The 16,861-nt window shown below is 31.5% G+C and overlaps 2 protein-coding genes across 3 annotated transcripts; one reads left to right on the top strand and one right to left on the bottom strand.

Annotated features, from left to right (window-relative positions):
- Nucleotides 1-519: 519 nt before the first annotated feature.
- LOC114127998 (monocarboxylate transporter 3-like) lies at nucleotides 520-13,652 on the top strand. 2 transcript variants are annotated; one of them, XM_050198189.1, is made up of 6 exons: nucleotides 522-1,262; nucleotides 1,305-1,484; nucleotides 2,108-2,374; nucleotides 6,110-6,236; nucleotides 8,634-8,813; nucleotides 10,887-13,652. In XM_050198189.1, exons 2-6 carry the CDS (start codon nucleotides 1,391-1,393, stop codon nucleotides 11,875-11,877), a joined length of 1,659 nt encoding a protein of 552 aa, XP_050054146.1. In that variant the 5' UTR covers nucleotides 522-1,262; nucleotides 1,305-1,390; the 3' UTR covers nucleotides 11,878-13,652. The 2 variants fall into 2 exon arrangements, with proteins under 2 accessions (XP_050054147.1, XP_050054146.1); XM_050198190.1 differs by lacking the exon at nucleotides 8,634-8,813 and having other exon boundaries at nucleotides 520-1,484.
- A 170-nt stretch (nucleotides 13,653-13,822) lies between these two features.
- Nucleotides 13,823-16,361, bottom strand: LOC114127995 (UPF0547 protein C16orf87 homolog). The gene is made up of 3 exons (XM_027992390.2): nucleotides 16,084-16,361; nucleotides 15,713-15,952; nucleotides 13,823-14,912 (listed from the first exon to the last, which is right to left on the bottom strand). Exons 1-3 carry the CDS (start codon nucleotides 16,138-16,140, stop codon nucleotides 14,673-14,675), a joined length of 537 nt encoding a protein of 178 aa, XP_027848191.1. The 5' UTR covers nucleotides 16,141-16,361; the 3' UTR covers nucleotides 13,823-14,672.
- Nucleotides 16,362-16,861: the final 500 nt, after the last annotated feature.

Consider the following 16,861-nt stretch of genomic DNA (forward strand, 5'->3'; position numbering starts at 1 on the left):
CGGTGCTTAATCCGGAATTTTATATTTTTACGTATTTATTTGTCGCGTCTGCACGAAAAAAAAACAACAATGAAATCTATTATACATTTTACGAAAACCCCCGCTCCATCAGTCGTCGTTTTGCAGCAGATAATATAAGTAGTTATGAGCACACAATAATAATATAATATAATCCGTACAAAATATGATATATTGTGTGCGATAATGATAAATCGCATGATTGACATTGATTGTAATTTGCAGTAGGTATATAGGTATGGCCGCAGATTAGGAGAAGTGATGAACGATGAGGGGACCGAAGAGCGCAATAAATATTAATTATTATTATTTACCATTTACATAATACGTTTTAAAAATGAAAAATGACATTACAGCAATAATAAAATATTATTTTACTGTAGCGTTATCACTGTATACAATAGTTATGTAAGTGATGAACAATCATAGCTAGGTGGGTGTCATTAGAGATTACGCGCGCGGCTCGCAAACCGAATTCCGCCGTATTACGATTATACGAATAGTGTACGACGCGTCGCGCGATCGCAAGCCAGTCACACGTGCCACTTATCGCGGTGAAGACGGACGCCGCGTAACGAACACGGCAATAATAAATAATTATACGTATTACATATTTTTTTATCGAACCACCGAGAATTGTCTCAAAACACATATACGCACATACGTGACGATTAAAATTACGATACATCGTGCTTGTACGCAGTATATAACATCTGTTGATATTTACATTGCTGCAGGATTCGCAAAAGCGTCTCTCGAACGGAGTAAAAAAAGAAAAAAAAATTCGTCGATAAAAGATATAGGTACCTTTGATATTTAAGATTTCTAGCAATCTGCAATAGTAATACTCGCGCACCTACGTATTCATTAATCATTATGTGTATAATTTACTATTAACGATTTGATCACGATGATTAATAATAACAATACAATAGCGACTTATTTACATAATATTGTACAGTGCGTAGTAATACAATACAATACATATACGATCGAGTGACGTTTTATCGCAATGTTAAATTCTATATAATATATTATAATAATATACATGATACAAACATCGTAATACTCGTAATCGGAATCAGCTTCCGAACTGGCGATTGTTTATCGCAAACGCATCGATCGACATGTGTACACGCACCACCGGACCAGGCGTATCAGTTGCGTTCGATAGGTCGTTCAGGTAGCAATAACCGCCGCGGGCTCGTCATGCCACCGCCGCTGTCGCCACCATCGTCTTACGAGTAATATAATAATAATAACAGATAATATAAAATATAATATAGTATCATGTAATACATTATATATCGGCACGACGTCCGAGAATCCATATAACCGTCGCAATCTTGCAATATTCACCTACACACCGGAAATGGCCAACGAAACGATGGTGAGCTGCAGGGAACCGGAGGCCGGAGATTCCAAATCCGAGCCGGACGAATCGTCGTACATGCTCAGGGACAAAAGTGCGTATATAAACTATACCTGTTATAAATACCTATTATTATACAAATTGCTGGAACTCTGAGAGCCCCGGTGTACAAGATAATTTTAAGATTGTTAAAAAAATTTGAATAAAAGTTACCTATATTGCAGTATGCCTTATTTTTATTTAAAAAAAAAAAATCAAATTTATAATTAATTATTAACAATATATAAAATGCTAGATAAATTTTAAGCTGCACAAACAGTTATAGTTAACAAATTTTATACATTTACAATTATAGTTATAATACATTATACAGTGTTCTAGTGATCCGCACGTGGTATATTAAATTTATGTCATTTATGATAGTTTGATACCCATAATATCAGCCATCAATGCCCTTGCCCTAGTCAGTAGCCCCCCTCCCTATTTCAGTGACAGGGCCCAATACAATACTCCGTTTTAACCAGTGATTTATTCTGCACTGATTATACATATATATATAACTTTAGTCTTGATGTATATTTATTCTGCAACAGTGCAGTTGATTTTCATTTCCTCGATAATCGAATATTTTTTCAACATTTCCGGTGTCCATTACTCGCATTGATATTTTTTATAATATTATATCAATATATCATTATGTTTCCCGTCGCCCCACAGGATCGTCGCCATCATCAACCATCCGCGGTCAACATCATCAACACCCAGAGCACGAACATCAACACCGAACGTTCGACGACAGCTGGGCCTGGTACGTGGTGGGTGGTTGCGCATTCGCCAACTTCCTGTTGCCCGGCATGTTGAGATCCTTCGGGCCGGATGTTCTGGACGGGTTCGTCGAGGTCCACAAGCTCGAGTTTGAAAACCGGTCCGTCGTCGGTTGCCGATGGATACCGGCTACGTTCCACCTAACGTTTTTCATAGCGGGTAAGTGCCAAAAACGTTAACGATTAATATAATAAGACATAACAATATATGCCGCTTTCTGGGTATAAATTTCTCATGATTTTCAAGCAGTTGATTTTAGGGTGGGATCTATAACATGTACATTTTTTAACATGCAAAATTAAAATATGTTCACTCCACCGGTATTATAAAAAAATTAAATCCTTATTTTTGTACAAAATTATATTTACAAATATTATACCATATTGTACAATAAAATTTAATTGATTAAAACTAAATTGTAAAACTATAATTAGGATATATAGTTAGGAAGATTTGAAGATTTTGTACTACGCTTTATATACGCTGTATAACAATAGAAATAACAGGATGTCAATTTGACAAAGTATTTATTACTATCATAGTCTAAACGATAATAATCATAAATAACTAAATATTTAATATCGAAGGAGTTTAGGTTTATTTTATAGGTCAAAAGTTTGTAAAGCCATATAGGTTCCATAGTAGAATTTACATATTCTCCACGGGTAAAATAATCGTACCAATAAAATATTTACATAATATGAAAAAGGTAAATTTACAATCGCCCGCCAACATTCAGTTTTAGGAAAACGAATATATCTACCCACACTTCGTGATTTTTGTTAGTGTTCAAACTAACTAGAATTATTCACTTAAAGAATATTATAATATTATAGTTTTTTGTTTCTCTTAACCTATACGCATAAAACAAATATTGCGTATATGTGTGTAGCACGTGTGTCATTCTCGCCGATATAATAATATATATAGTTCGGATAACCGCGTAGTGTACGTATATTATACAGAGTGATTCACCATGCACGCTCATCCCCATAATTGCCTTAAATAATAAATTTATTCAAGTTCTGATTTTTTTTTTTTTTAATGTCAATTATACTATATTTCCAAACTTTTGAGATATTTTTATTCTACTTGAGAAATTATTACAGGCCACTCCTTAAGTAGTAAGTACAAAGAATCTCAAATAATACTCGTATTTGAATACTAGGTTTTTGTGAATATTTAAAGATGACAAATAAATCAGAATTTTAATAAATTCATTATTAAATGAAAAATTATGGGTGAACATGTTTACACGATGAATCACTCTGTACCTGTATAAATATGCACCGAATACCGGAGTCCACTGCACTTTAAACGATCAACTCGAGTCCGGAATACTTTTCGCGGTATTTGTACTTATAAATACTAAATCATCCTTGTATAGTTATATCTGCTGTTGTGTGTCACGTGTTGCGTACATTTTCATCGACAGACGGAATTATTTTTTCTATTTCATGTCACATGATAATATATCTATAGGTACTGTCTAATGATTTAGCGCCGCCGAGTACTAACGCTTACCTATATTATGCTCGGTGTGTATGTGTGTACGAACACTTGTAATTTATGACGCGTGCCAAAAAATCCAAACGTCGCCTCTTCCTCACTCCCCGCCCAACTGCACGTACCGTCACGATCGTACGATGGGTACGACAAAACAATCGACCCGGAAACCAGATTCTATCGGTATACGATGTACGGATCGAAAGTTCCGTCCGGAAAATATTATATAGAAGTCGAGGCCTACAATATTATAATATAATAGAATACGCGTTATACCAACTAAAATATGAGACCTACGTGTACACACCAAACTACTGTGTACACTGTACACGAACCGTATACACATCAACACGTGTTTGGATTTTTTATGACAATATAATAGCAATGTCATTGGACGTGATTTCGACCCCCACAGCTCATAAAACTATCCGCTTCGATTCTTTTTCTTGAATTTGGTCACGCAAATCTATGGCGTATATTTTTTACCAAAACGACATCTGAAAAAATCACTGCATGTCTGGCTTCTGCGTGTAATATATTATTATTGTGGTGTACGGCATCATACGTCGGCCACACGTAACATATTATAAACGTTTTATAACGTTTATTCCGATAATGCGATAGTCATAAATCATAATTTATTTTATAGACTAAATAATTGATAATAATGATATTAAATACCACAGTGTGTCCTAAAATATTTTATCAATTCACTACTACAAACATTTATTTTGTCTAGTATTTAAAAAATACACACTCGTATAAAAATTATTTATTTGTTTAGTGTTATCAATATATTTTTAACGACGTGGCTTTTCAAAATATATATTTAATTTTTTACATGGCTTGGCTTTGAATGCGTGTATTACAATTCAAAATGCATATAAATTCAGTTAACACAAAGAAATATGATATGTAATAAAAATTGTAAAACGTATAAACTGTTTTTTATTGATGGACTTTTTTTTTAAATAGTAAACATTTCTTATCTTAAGTATTAATTACGATTTTAAATATTTTTTTTACATCAATTGAAGTTATTAAAAAACTAGATTTAAATTCATTTAATTGAATTCGGAACGAATATAAATAATTAAATGTGTCTTATGATAATATATTTGAAGATTGTTTTAGCGGAATGAAGTAGCGTAGAGTTATCCCGTAAAATGGTTGATGCACACTAGTACACTACGTCACTGCTTTGCTCGTCTAAACTTTAAATACCTACAATCTTATTTCTTATATTAATTAATTAATTAACCGCTCTTTAGAAATTCGATTATTGTATGTTAAAATCCTTAATAACAATTAAATATAAATATAGTTATTTAGCCATTGTTAAGAGGATGTTAGCTCACTATTTGTTATCTATTTCTCCTCCCTCTATATTTCTTTCTCTCTTTCTCTCTCTCCCTCTCTCTCCCTCTCTGATCCTGTACACACAACATAGCAAATTTTCGTGTTTCTTATATTAACCAGTCTGATGTCGTTAAGCTGACAACGTTAATAATTTCAATACTATAAAATGAACTGATCTATTAAAAGCCAATATTTAAAACATTATCTATGTTTGTACATTGGTTTATTACGGTATTTAAATTTTTCTGCAATACATCATACATGAGCATTATTTAATAATAATATTTTTACTGACTCATAGTTTGCATAAAAAAAATTAAATATTGTTAAAAAGTCAATATACGAATACGAATAGTTTTCTAAGCTTTGGATTTGATTATAGGTCAATTCACTTTGTTGTATTCTAGCTAACAACACAAAATCGGTTTTGTAATTTTACTAACTACATTTTATGCTTGTGGACTACGGGTTGGATAGCTAAAGCAAATATTTGCTAACATCCTCTTAATGTATTTCAAGATAATGAATAATTATTATTATAGAAATAATTCTTCTGTATACACGTATCAAGTAAACAAAATTAAATTTTGTTAAAATGTTTTATCGCAGAAAACGTGTCTTGTTACATTCCCCATTCATAAATTCTCCGTCCTAACGGAAGAATATAATATAATATAATATGATTACATATAACGTATTTAGAGCTTCTATTCCAACTACCCCGTGCTTCATCCCCAACAGTACTATTGTTCTAAATAAAAGATACCGCCGTTACATCCTAAAGTTATATTACAAACGAACAATTTCTGTACGCAATTTTGACTTTTAGTGGTACAAGTTGTACCGTACAACATAATGTTCTTTCACTTCAAGATCGCGTTCTTCTGCAGCGGTGCAATTTTACTCGTTTTTACGTCTTGTTATACTTGTATTATAGCAGAGCATATTATAATATGACTAGAATATAGTGTATTTATACAATTTTGTCTACAGCACAGTTTATCAATCATTTTCACTTGGTGATTTCAGGTTCGCTGTCCTGCCTACTGTGCAAACTGATTTCGCACCGAGCCGTAACGTTCTGGGGCGGACTATTAGCTTCCGCCGGTATGTTGTCCAGTTCATTTGCCAACTCCATATCGCACCTGTACATTAGGTATGTAAAAGTACACATTTTTAAAAAAAATTTTAGCTTACCAAATAAGACACGTATATGTTACGTTGACGGGCAATGTAGCAAAATTATACATATTAGAATATTGCCTATAGTCTATCACTGTCGATGCACACTATATTGGGTTTTTGATTCATTATATAATCCTTAGTTTTAATCGAATATGTTTCATTGATTTTATAATAGTTAATTCTAAATGTTTATTAATGTATGTACTAATTACACTTTTTTTTATTCACAATTTTTTATTCTTTGAATATTGCTCTTCCGTTTTAATTTGATCTCAACTTTTACAGAATACTATATTTTTCATAACTGCATCACTGCACTGCAAATAGTAGGTACTAACAGCACACATGATAGTTCTTACAGGTGATTTGAAATGTAACTATGAGTACAAAATCTTAAATTTTCCAATAATAAATATAATTTCAACATCTTACAAGTTGAAACCGACTTATCACAATGTATGATTATTATGATTATTTTGATAATAAAATAACATATCTCATATTTATTTTATAGATGATTTCGACAGTATACATTGATTGAGGAGATAATATCGGTAATTTGATAATATATAGTATTACGAGTATTTTAAATACAAATAGAAAATGTGAAGAATAGCTTCACATTATTTTAAGTACACTTATCATAATTATACACTTATATTCTATTACCTATACTGAATAATAATATGTTAGCAACGGCCAACGGCATTGATTACCATTGATTTTATTATAAAAAACTAAATTAGTATTAAATTGACATAGTTCGAGACATTTTAACATTGATTATAAAATAGTCTATTCTATATAATCAAATATTATAGGTATTTATTTAAAGTGTGTAGTCTAATCAAAAGTCAATATATTTTTCATTAATTTTAGATTTCTAAACATAGAATTTTACTATAGATAATGACATTAAGTACACTTTAATCGAGTAATGTATATTAACCTACCGGCTTAAAAGGCCAAATAGTATTTTAATTATTTCAATTAAACCAACGGGTTCATACATAAACCAATAATCGTGCATTATATGTTTAATACCTATAGTTTACCCATTAGATCGCCCCATCGCCCCCCCCCCTCGTATCCGCCACTGAATGAATGCATAGATATCCACTATTATTCTATTTATTCTTATAATTACCTTTCAATCAAAGGGTAAACATCATATTTGACTCATACCTACATTACATTTTTGTTTTTAATTCATGATAAGGCTTAGATATTCAACGTGTAATGATAGTCCCCTGTTGGTTATGACTTATGAGTCTTATGAGTCTAGTCATCTAGACAAATTTCACTTATATGAATAAACCCGAGTTAATTCAAAATTGTGTATTCTTTTCGTTTATTGCTAGACTGTATATGATGATAGTTCTATACTTCTCTTAAAGTAACGGGAAAACAGATTAATTAATATAATTACCTACAATTGCATAATTGTCGTATAATTAGTAGTTGGTAGTAAATAATAGATATACCTATATATAATATATAGATCACCAAAAATTTGTCGAAGATTACAAATGTGGTAATTAGGCATGACACCTAATTACACACGACACGGGAACCCTGCAAATATCGAGCAGTGCATCACATTGAAGATAATATATACATTTTGTTCGTTAAAAATTAATATTTTATTAAATATTAGAACTGGGATTAAAATACACTTTTCATCGTTCTTCGAAAATAGCTATATTAATAAAGATGCTAGTGCCTAGTTTAATAACATATTACATACATATTGTACTTTTGATTCAAAATAAGAAATTATTGCTATACATTTTTTTTAAATAGGTATTGTTATTCTATAAAAAATTTTAGGGTTTTTAAGATATTTAACATCTAACATTTTTTAAATTGTATTTTAAGTAACTGTAACTTATTACTAGGTTTTACCTAATCAAATATTATTATTTTTTATTCTTAATTATCCAAACAAAATCGTGCAATGTAAAAATTGATATCATAAGTGGCGACGGCCATTAAATGAGAATAATTATTTCATTCATCTAGATTAAAAGTCCTCATAACGCATATAAGTATTGAAATCATGCAATCCTGCTGCAACATTGTTTTTTTAATTCAATAAAAAATATTTTTTGATTAAAATTTGTTTGAATTTAAAATAAAAAATTGAAGACTGAAGAGCAAATATATAGGTGCAATATTTTAAATTTCCAAAGTTTAAAGACATATTTTTGGATTTTTTTTTTTTTAATGTATTAAATTCCCAACTATAATTATTGCCTATTGCCTATTTATTTATTTTTTATTCATGTTTATTGCACTATTATATAAATACATAATAGTATAATACGTATAATACATGACCAATGACCGTTTTCCCGATTTTCTACAGCTATGGCGTAATGGTGGGCTTTGGTGCGGGTTTGTGTTATTCGGCTGGAATACTGATTGTCAATGAATATTTCGACAAGCACCGAGGACTCGCCAACGGGTTGTCGCTAGCAGGCACCGCGATCGGCGCTCTGGCCATGCCACCGTACCTTGAGTTCTTGACCTTTTCTTACGGCTACAGGTACATAATATTTTACTATATGATGTTCATTAATATTTAATACACAAAAACAATATTAAAAAAAAAATGAGCACTACGTGCTCATAATATTATTGTTGCCGGCACAAGGTATCAAACCCCTAATCCAATCAAATATTAAATGTACATAATATTATACAGGGTGATTCACAAAAAAATAATGCGGTTATTTAAAATATACCATATTATTAAGACATTTTATTCAAAATCTTTACTTAGAGACTATTTATATAAATATATTTTAAATTTTTTTGTACTAGGTACTTAAGAAGTGTTCTGTGAAGATACTAAATATTAACTTCTGTTATTTAAGAGATTCATATTTTTGAATTTTTCGAATAAAATATTACGTTTTATTTTTATTTTCGAATTTTACTCATTTTTGATCTAAATTGACGCACGAAAGAAATATTTGCAATATTTATTATTATTTCGTAATACCTACTTATAATTCCATACCATCGCCATCAATTTTTTTTAATACTTTTTATCTTTATTTTGTTCTTGTAATCTTTTATATTACATACCTACCTACCTATATGTCTTATGGTATTAATAAATTGTAACCAGTAATTTACATATTAGGTATTTCAATTAAATTCAAAAAATAGAATAAAATGATAGTAGGTCTTAAAATGGTTAGTAACTATAATGATCATATTTGAATTCGAATAGGCAATAGGTATAAAGAGGACACACGGTACTATCAGGATGAGAGTTTGTAATTTCCACCAAAATCTATAGTCTATACCCATCTATTATAGTGATGGTCGATGAGCACTATCGAATAGTAATCGATATTTACTACGTTTATATGCAGCAGTTAAGGAGCAATGAGTTAGTCCGAGAGTTTGGTGCATATAAACGCATTTTTAATTCGCATTAAACCATTGCGCAATGATTATTAAAATCGAATTAATTCCTACTCTGGGATTAAGAAATGCATGTAAAAGATTTAATATAATTTAATATTTTAGCGGAAATTATAAAATAATAAAGATGGTAAAGTACCAATCACATATTTTGGTCATTGAATCCAAAGTATAAAACATGAACTAAAAAACATTCGCATTAACTACTGCATATAAACGTAGTAATTGTTAGAGCTATTAAACATTTAAACTGTTTAAACTATTCGAATACATACCATATCTTGTATAGAAAATTGATAGCTATTGATTAGACTCGAATATTCCCGAATTACAATAATAATTTTTCGGAATTTATAACTATCTACCGTCTTATCTAGTAATCAAATCGAAGTTTGACGTCCAATTCTCCGTCGTAATCGCGTTACAACGCATTATAACTCAGTATTATTACATTTATACGTAATATAATAATATGTATGTTTATCAATATATTATTTCAACCAAATACTAACTTAACCTTTAGTCTTTTACTCTTTTCTGGTATAACTTTTAAGTCATTACTGACGTAGGTATGGTATAGAACGGTGTAAATATTTATTAGGTACTAAGTGAAATAACCACTCAGAATCTAAAAACGGAATATTTAGTGTCTTTAACTCCTCATAATATCTCAATATTTTATAGTTATAACAGTATAACACTACACTAAATATACGTCTGTCGAAACTTGTAAGTTTATTCTTATTGCTTTCAATAGTGCTTATCTTATGATAATCGATTTTAATTTTAGTGAAAATAAAATTTCCTATTTCTTTTTACCCGAGAACTGAGTAGGTACAAATTGCATTTACGTTCATTGATTAATAAAGTAGGTACCTACCTATAAACCTACTTGATAAAATTTCGATTCAAATTTCACGTGTTGTAAATATTTAGTCATTTTGGTGCAAATAATTGGTGTAGTCGTTGCGATTCGTAAAATATGACCTAAGAGTACACAATATCGGTGTCTACAGCACAAGACCTTTACACTAGCTCTGCCACTAACTAATTATTATATTATATAGCCGGATATATACCCAATCTAACCCAATACCCCGAGTCGACCGAAGGGTCTCCGACGTTCGCCATCACTATACTGTTTTATCGTATATCGATAGCGTTTTTATCTTTTTTTCTTCAGGGGCGGTATTCTGATCGTTTCCGGAATGATGTTGAACACTCTGGCGTGCTCGTTGACTTACAAACCAGCGGTCACGGACGGCGGAGCAATTGAACAGGACGAGACGACCTACTCGGGGCCAAGTGTTTCGTCGTCACCCACGACGTCGATCAACGCGAGAGCGGTCACGACGACGGCGTTCAGGGCGGCCACGGACCTGTACTACGCCGCAGTGGTGTCGTCGCCGTCCCCGCCGCTGTTAAAACCCAAAACGACGGCGGCGGAGGCGACCACGACGGACGACGAAGAAGACGACGACGACGACAGCAGTACCAACCCGAAAAACATCCGTTGGCGACGGCCGAGGTTGAGCAGGCCGGCCGCCGAGTTTCTGGCCGTGTCGGCCGTCCACGCCATCGGCCACTTGGCGTACGCCACCGCCGCCCCCGCGCGCGGCGCCGCCCTGCACCTGGCCGCGGCCGAGGCGGCCGGTCGCCTCATCGCGCCCGCCACTTCGGACGTGCTGTCTCCCGGCGGCGGCTCGGCGGCGTCCGTCTATCTGTACGCCGCGGCCGTGGCCGTCGGCGGCACTGTCCTGCTGACCGGCGCCGCCGCCGCCGCCGCCGAATCGAACGTCGACCCGTTCCTGCAGTGGTCGCGGCCGGCGGCCCAATGGTCGGGGTCGCTGGTCGTGGCCTTCGGGCTGGCGTTCGGCGCGGCCGTCGGGCTAGAACCGCTGGTCGCCGTCCACGTGCTGGGCCGCCGATGGCTGGCCGCCTCCTGTTCCGCCACGCTACTCGGCAAGGGCGCCGCCCAGCTGGCCGTCGACCTGTTCCTGCAGCGGCCGCCGCCGTCCGCCGGCCGGTCGACGCCCGTAACGATCTCGCCGTACGCGCTGTACGCGCTCGGCTCCTGTCTGGTGGCCACCGCCGCCGCTTGGACGGCCGCGTTCCTCGTCAAGCGTCACTACGCCGCCAAGACCGGGTGCAGCCGTTACGTGAGAACCGCGTGACTACGACGGCAACAACCGCCACCGTCGTCGTACCATGTCGTATATAATAATATAGGTATGACGTACGCGAACGGTACCAACTACGGTCGTGGTATGCTGTAGGGCGGCTGTTTTGAACCGAAATTTCACGTTAAATTCGCGAGAGATCGTCAACACCTACCGTCCTTGCGCTCCGAACAGATAACGACATTTTTAAAAGCTTTACTCTCGTAAAAGCAACATTTGTATACAATATGTAAGTACCCACCTGATATCATATTATACAAGATGACGAGAAAATAGAACACGAACGATGGTCCAAGTCCCAACGCCAGATTATAATTAGCAGATATAATATTCAACCGTAAAATCTACGTGTTTGCGTTCTTTCAAAGAATCTGTGATTTGTTTCCTTAATTTCTTCTTTTTTTTTTTTCACTTTTCTAATACGCTGTAATTTGCATCAACGATTATTGTTGCAGCGTGATGACGTATAATTGTAAGTTGATTAGGTACCTACCTACATGATTTCCAGTAAAATATTCAGAAGTCGTGATTGTCACGCAAAATAATCATGAATTTTACCAGGATTTACGTGTAAACTGTAGACAATTTTATATTCCAATGTTTTGGGCCTGGAAAATTATTGTAAAAAATTTTATAAGGAAATGTAGGTATTAATGATTTAATTTTCTTTTTTAGTATGTCGCCCCACATATGATGGTTTCGTAATTATAAAATATTGAAATGCAATTAAAATATATGTATGCATTTTTCACTGTCCGCTGTACGGACTACTCAAAACATCCTAAAAATCCAAACAAAACTATAGGTTTTTTTTTTCCTATTAATTACTAATAATAAATCATATATACATTAAGATCAGAATGTTCACTTTCTAGTCTGTTACCAGTAGGTACCTACACTATGTAAAAAATTACATATTATTTCTGTTTGCGATAAATGGATATACTATAAAATATTAAAAAAATAAAAAACCATAAAATATTGTGTAATTTAAACGTTTTAAACTATATATTTCAAAATAACCTATAGAACTGTGTGTAATTGACCACAATTTTCGATGAGCAGAGGACTTAACTCCTGTTAAAAATTCGCAGATATGTTCAGCATTTTTCAATTTCCCTTACTATAGCAAATTTACGTTATTGCAATTTTATATAATTATTTTCAACTCTGTACAATTATTTCAATTTTTTATTTTTTATAATTTGTTCTATTAATTAACACTAAATTAATTGTGTTTGTGTGTACCTGAACATACCTAATATATATATATGATCATAAGATGTATGAACCAGGAATGGCCAAGTTTTACAAATTACTTACATTCATTTGAAACTTAATATTAATATGTTTGACAGACAAAAATAAAATATAATATAAGAATAGATATTATTAAATTAATTTAACTATGAATTAATAAAATACCTATTTATCTATTATTTAATAAGAAAAAATTAAAATCACGTAATTTGTTACTATTTCTTTTGCATAATAAAAGTATATTATCAATAGTATAGGTATAGAATGAGACAAGAAAGTGTGATCCATCAGTTGGCTATTCTTGGCTTATACAATTAATTGTTAAAAGTGTATACATAATTAATGGTAAAATATTGTGTTGTACATTTAATACTTGTACAATTAACCAAGTACTGATTTTTTTTTCACTTTTGTATTTATGTAAATATATAATTTTATTTAATGCCTACAAATAAAATATGTTAATTATATTATAAATATAATTATACAAAATGCATTCTTATGAAAAACAGTATTTATTTCATTAATATTACTCTTATTATTTTTTACTTAATCAATTTTTTTATATATAATATATTATCCATAATCTTACATTTATAAACTGGTGGGGGAAGCATTAGTTTGCAATAAAAAAATGAAAATGAAGGTTATTATTGAATGATAATAATAACACTGCAGCTTTAACTTTATAAAATTGAAACGTATAATTAAACTCAGTTCTTTCTTTTGTTAATTTGTCTTCAATTAACAACGCCAATCAACACAATATTGATTTACAAAATAATCATGACACGTTATAATAAAAATTAAAAATATTATGAATATAATAATAATGAAAAAAATGTATGCCATAATTAAAGTCTTAATACAATTAAAATACAATGACAAATATCAAGAAAATGTTTTACAATGTTATCTTGATTAAAACACAAATAATATAAAATAAAAATTAAACACTAATTCGAACACATACATTTTTCAAAATATAATATTTACAAATCAATATATTGTATGAGAATAAAATTTATAATCCTTATTTGTAAATTTTATTAAATAACTGAATGAAGATACAAAATATTAAAATGGATAAAATACCCATTCAAAATCATTTATACAGGCATAAAGAAATATTTAACTTTACATTTAACAGGAATTCTCAAAATAAATAATTGCTTATTGAATAATTGGAAATGCATGGCACATTTTAATTTAAAAATACAATATATTAAATAATAAAAATTAACTAGGAACAAAACGTTCCTGTTACAATAAAAGTATTTTAGGAAGAATATTTACTTACTTTTATAAATCAATCATTCAGAATTTTAAACTGCAGGTAATAGTGAAATGTAACTAGCAAACATTTTTAAATTAAAATCTAATTTTGAAATTTTGATTATTTTATTTAAATATATCTCACTTGAAATTTTACCTATCCGAAAATTTTAATTTAACTATTCAAAATTAAACATTTTTGAATATCTTATAATTAGTTTACTAAAATGTAATAAGTCTTGAAATCATTTACTTCACGGCCTCCAAGAAGTTAACATTAACTTTTCATTCAATTCAGATAGAATGATAGCACAAACTTTTGCTTTTTCATTCTTCATAATGGTATGATATATTTTGTCTTCTGGATCTTGTACGACTTTTGTTTTATAATTTTGTTTTAAAGATGCTACACCTTTTTTAGGCTGTGATATTTGTACACCTCGGCGACCTTGATAATTATCTTTTTGTTTTGCATTTGGTTTCTCAGTACGTTTCTATAAAAACATTTGAAATAAAGATGTATAATATTATACATATTTTTATTTTTAGTATTAATTAATAGAATTTAGTTTTTTTTAAGATATAATATAATTAATTTAAAATACATTTAAAAGTAGAACATATAATTTAATATTATAACAAACATTCAGATTTTTTTTTATTATACCTAATATATATCTTTTCAAACAATATTTAAAATTAAAACAACTATTATTTTTTTATTACTATAAATTCCAAACATGTATATACAATATGAATATTTAAACACAAAGAATATATTTTAATAAATTAAGTTTTTGATGTTTTAAATAATGTTAATCATACAGGGTAAAATCTGTGATTATTTTGAATTTTTTGCATTAAAAAGAACTACTTTACTTTAAATAAATGTTAAAAATAAGTACCTATTAAATAATATAGACTAGGTTGGTTATAAAAACATTAAACAAATTTTAATTGATGTGCATTTTTAGAATTGTAAATGTATAATCAATTTTTATATAGTTCTTAATGTTTGACAACACTTTAATTTCCTTTAAGCATGATAAAAAAAATATTGTTGATCATAAAGTATTTATGTTTATTGGTAAAACTAATATTTTAATTATCTAAAAACAATATAACTAAGTACGAAACCTATGATTTGTCTAATAGAATTAATATAATCTTTAAAAAAAATTAGTCAATTAGAAATTTAGCACTTGTCAAATTAAAAACTGTTTAGAACATAAAAAACAGCTAATATATAAAAACATAACTTAATAGACAAATTAGTTGTAATGAATCTACTTACCCGAGTTTTACGTATAAATGCAGAGGCATCGTAATAGTTAGGTTTTTCACGGCGTACACGTTCAGTTCTACGGCGGCCGTCTGAACGTGTAGTTGAAGTGGTTGTAACATCTTTGGATTCCTGAACCGACACAACCGCCGCCGCTGCCACCTTGGCAGGGGCGACTTTGGGGGTAATGTCTTTTTTGGACAGGTAAAATGAATGCTTGCATTTGGTACAAGTCTTCACAGCAACTGGGTACTGTAAAATTGTAAAATAAACAATTAATTACTACAGTGAAAGAAAATAAACCTATTTTATAGCGACGGTTGGACAGCAATCAACATAGCTAATCCACTGCAGACGACTGTAATTTATTTATTTAATGTTACCTGTAAGCCACAACCGGGGCAAATTTTTTTCACGGAAACTTTTTTGTGTTTTAACATGTATTGATCTTTATATATGAATTTGATGGTGGAAAAACGACCGGCCGGCTCCGGAGTACTTGTGACACGGTGTGTCAGCAACGACGTTCCGGCATCACCGTTGACGGTATGTGTGAAATCTAAAAAGTCGGACGACGATTATTTAAACGAGAAAATAAAGAAAATAACAAAAAAATGTTGATTTATTGCCATTTTAAATCGAAAAGGACGACGTCTGTCGTCTAATCTAAACGCTATCAGTGACCTCTAGCGGACTATTTTAGTATGATGTATAATATATCAATTATTAAGACGTATTCAATAAGACAATAACAATAATTCCAATTTCCCTATCGCACTCATAGACCTTATGGTTTATCATTAATTATCACTATAATATGTAAATTTTATGTTGTCATATCCCACTCATCGATCATAATAATATGAATATAATAAATATAATAATATTATATTATATAATATTATTATGAATAATATAATATAAATAATATGGTCGAAGATCCGACTGGTTATCACGTTGGCAACACTCATACAACTGTACGGTAATCGGTGATATCACCAATTAATAATTATATTCTATAGTTATAATAGTTATATAGTAAAGTTTTAAGTTATATGTCTTATATCTTTTATTTTTTATTACCTATACTAATTGTATTCCAGTATCCAGTTTCTCAACTCCCAATTCCCGGTGTAATCGGTGTATGAGAAAAATTAAATA

This window comes from Aphis gossypii, chromosome 1, assembly GCF_020184175.1.
Source record: "Aphis gossypii isolate Hap1 chromosome 1, ASM2018417v2, whole genome shotgun sequence".
Classification (NCBI taxonomy): Eukaryota; Metazoa; Arthropoda; class Insecta; order Hemiptera; family Aphididae; genus Aphis; species Aphis gossypii.

Excerpts from the sequence above, each read along its gene's own strand:
- LOC114127998 (XM_050198189.1), top strand. The coding sequence starts at position 1,391 with ATGGCCAACGAAACGATGGTGAGCTGCAGGGAACCGGAGGCCGGAGAT. Across the intron at positions 2,375-6,109 it reads CCTAACGTTTTTCATAGCGG|GTTCGCTGTCCTGCCTACTG; the intron begins GTAAGTGCCAAA and ends TGGTGATTTCAG. Across the intron at positions 8,814-10,886 it reads ACCTTTTCTTACGGCTACAG|GGGCGGTATTCTGATCGTTT; the intron begins GTACATAATATT and ends TTTTTTCTTCAG.
- LOC114127995 (XM_027992390.2), bottom strand. The coding sequence starts at position 16,140 with ATGTTAAAACACAAAAAAGTTTCCGTGAAAAAAATTTGCCCCGGTTGT. Across the intron at positions 15,953-16,083 it reads GCCCCGGTTGTGGCTTACAG|TACCCAGTTGCTGTGAAGAC; the intron begins GTAACATTAAAT and ends ACAATTTTACAG. Across the intron at positions 14,913-15,712 it reads CATTTATACGTAAAACTCGG|AAACGTACTGAGAAACCAAA; the intron begins GTAAGTAGATTC and ends ATGTTTTTATAG.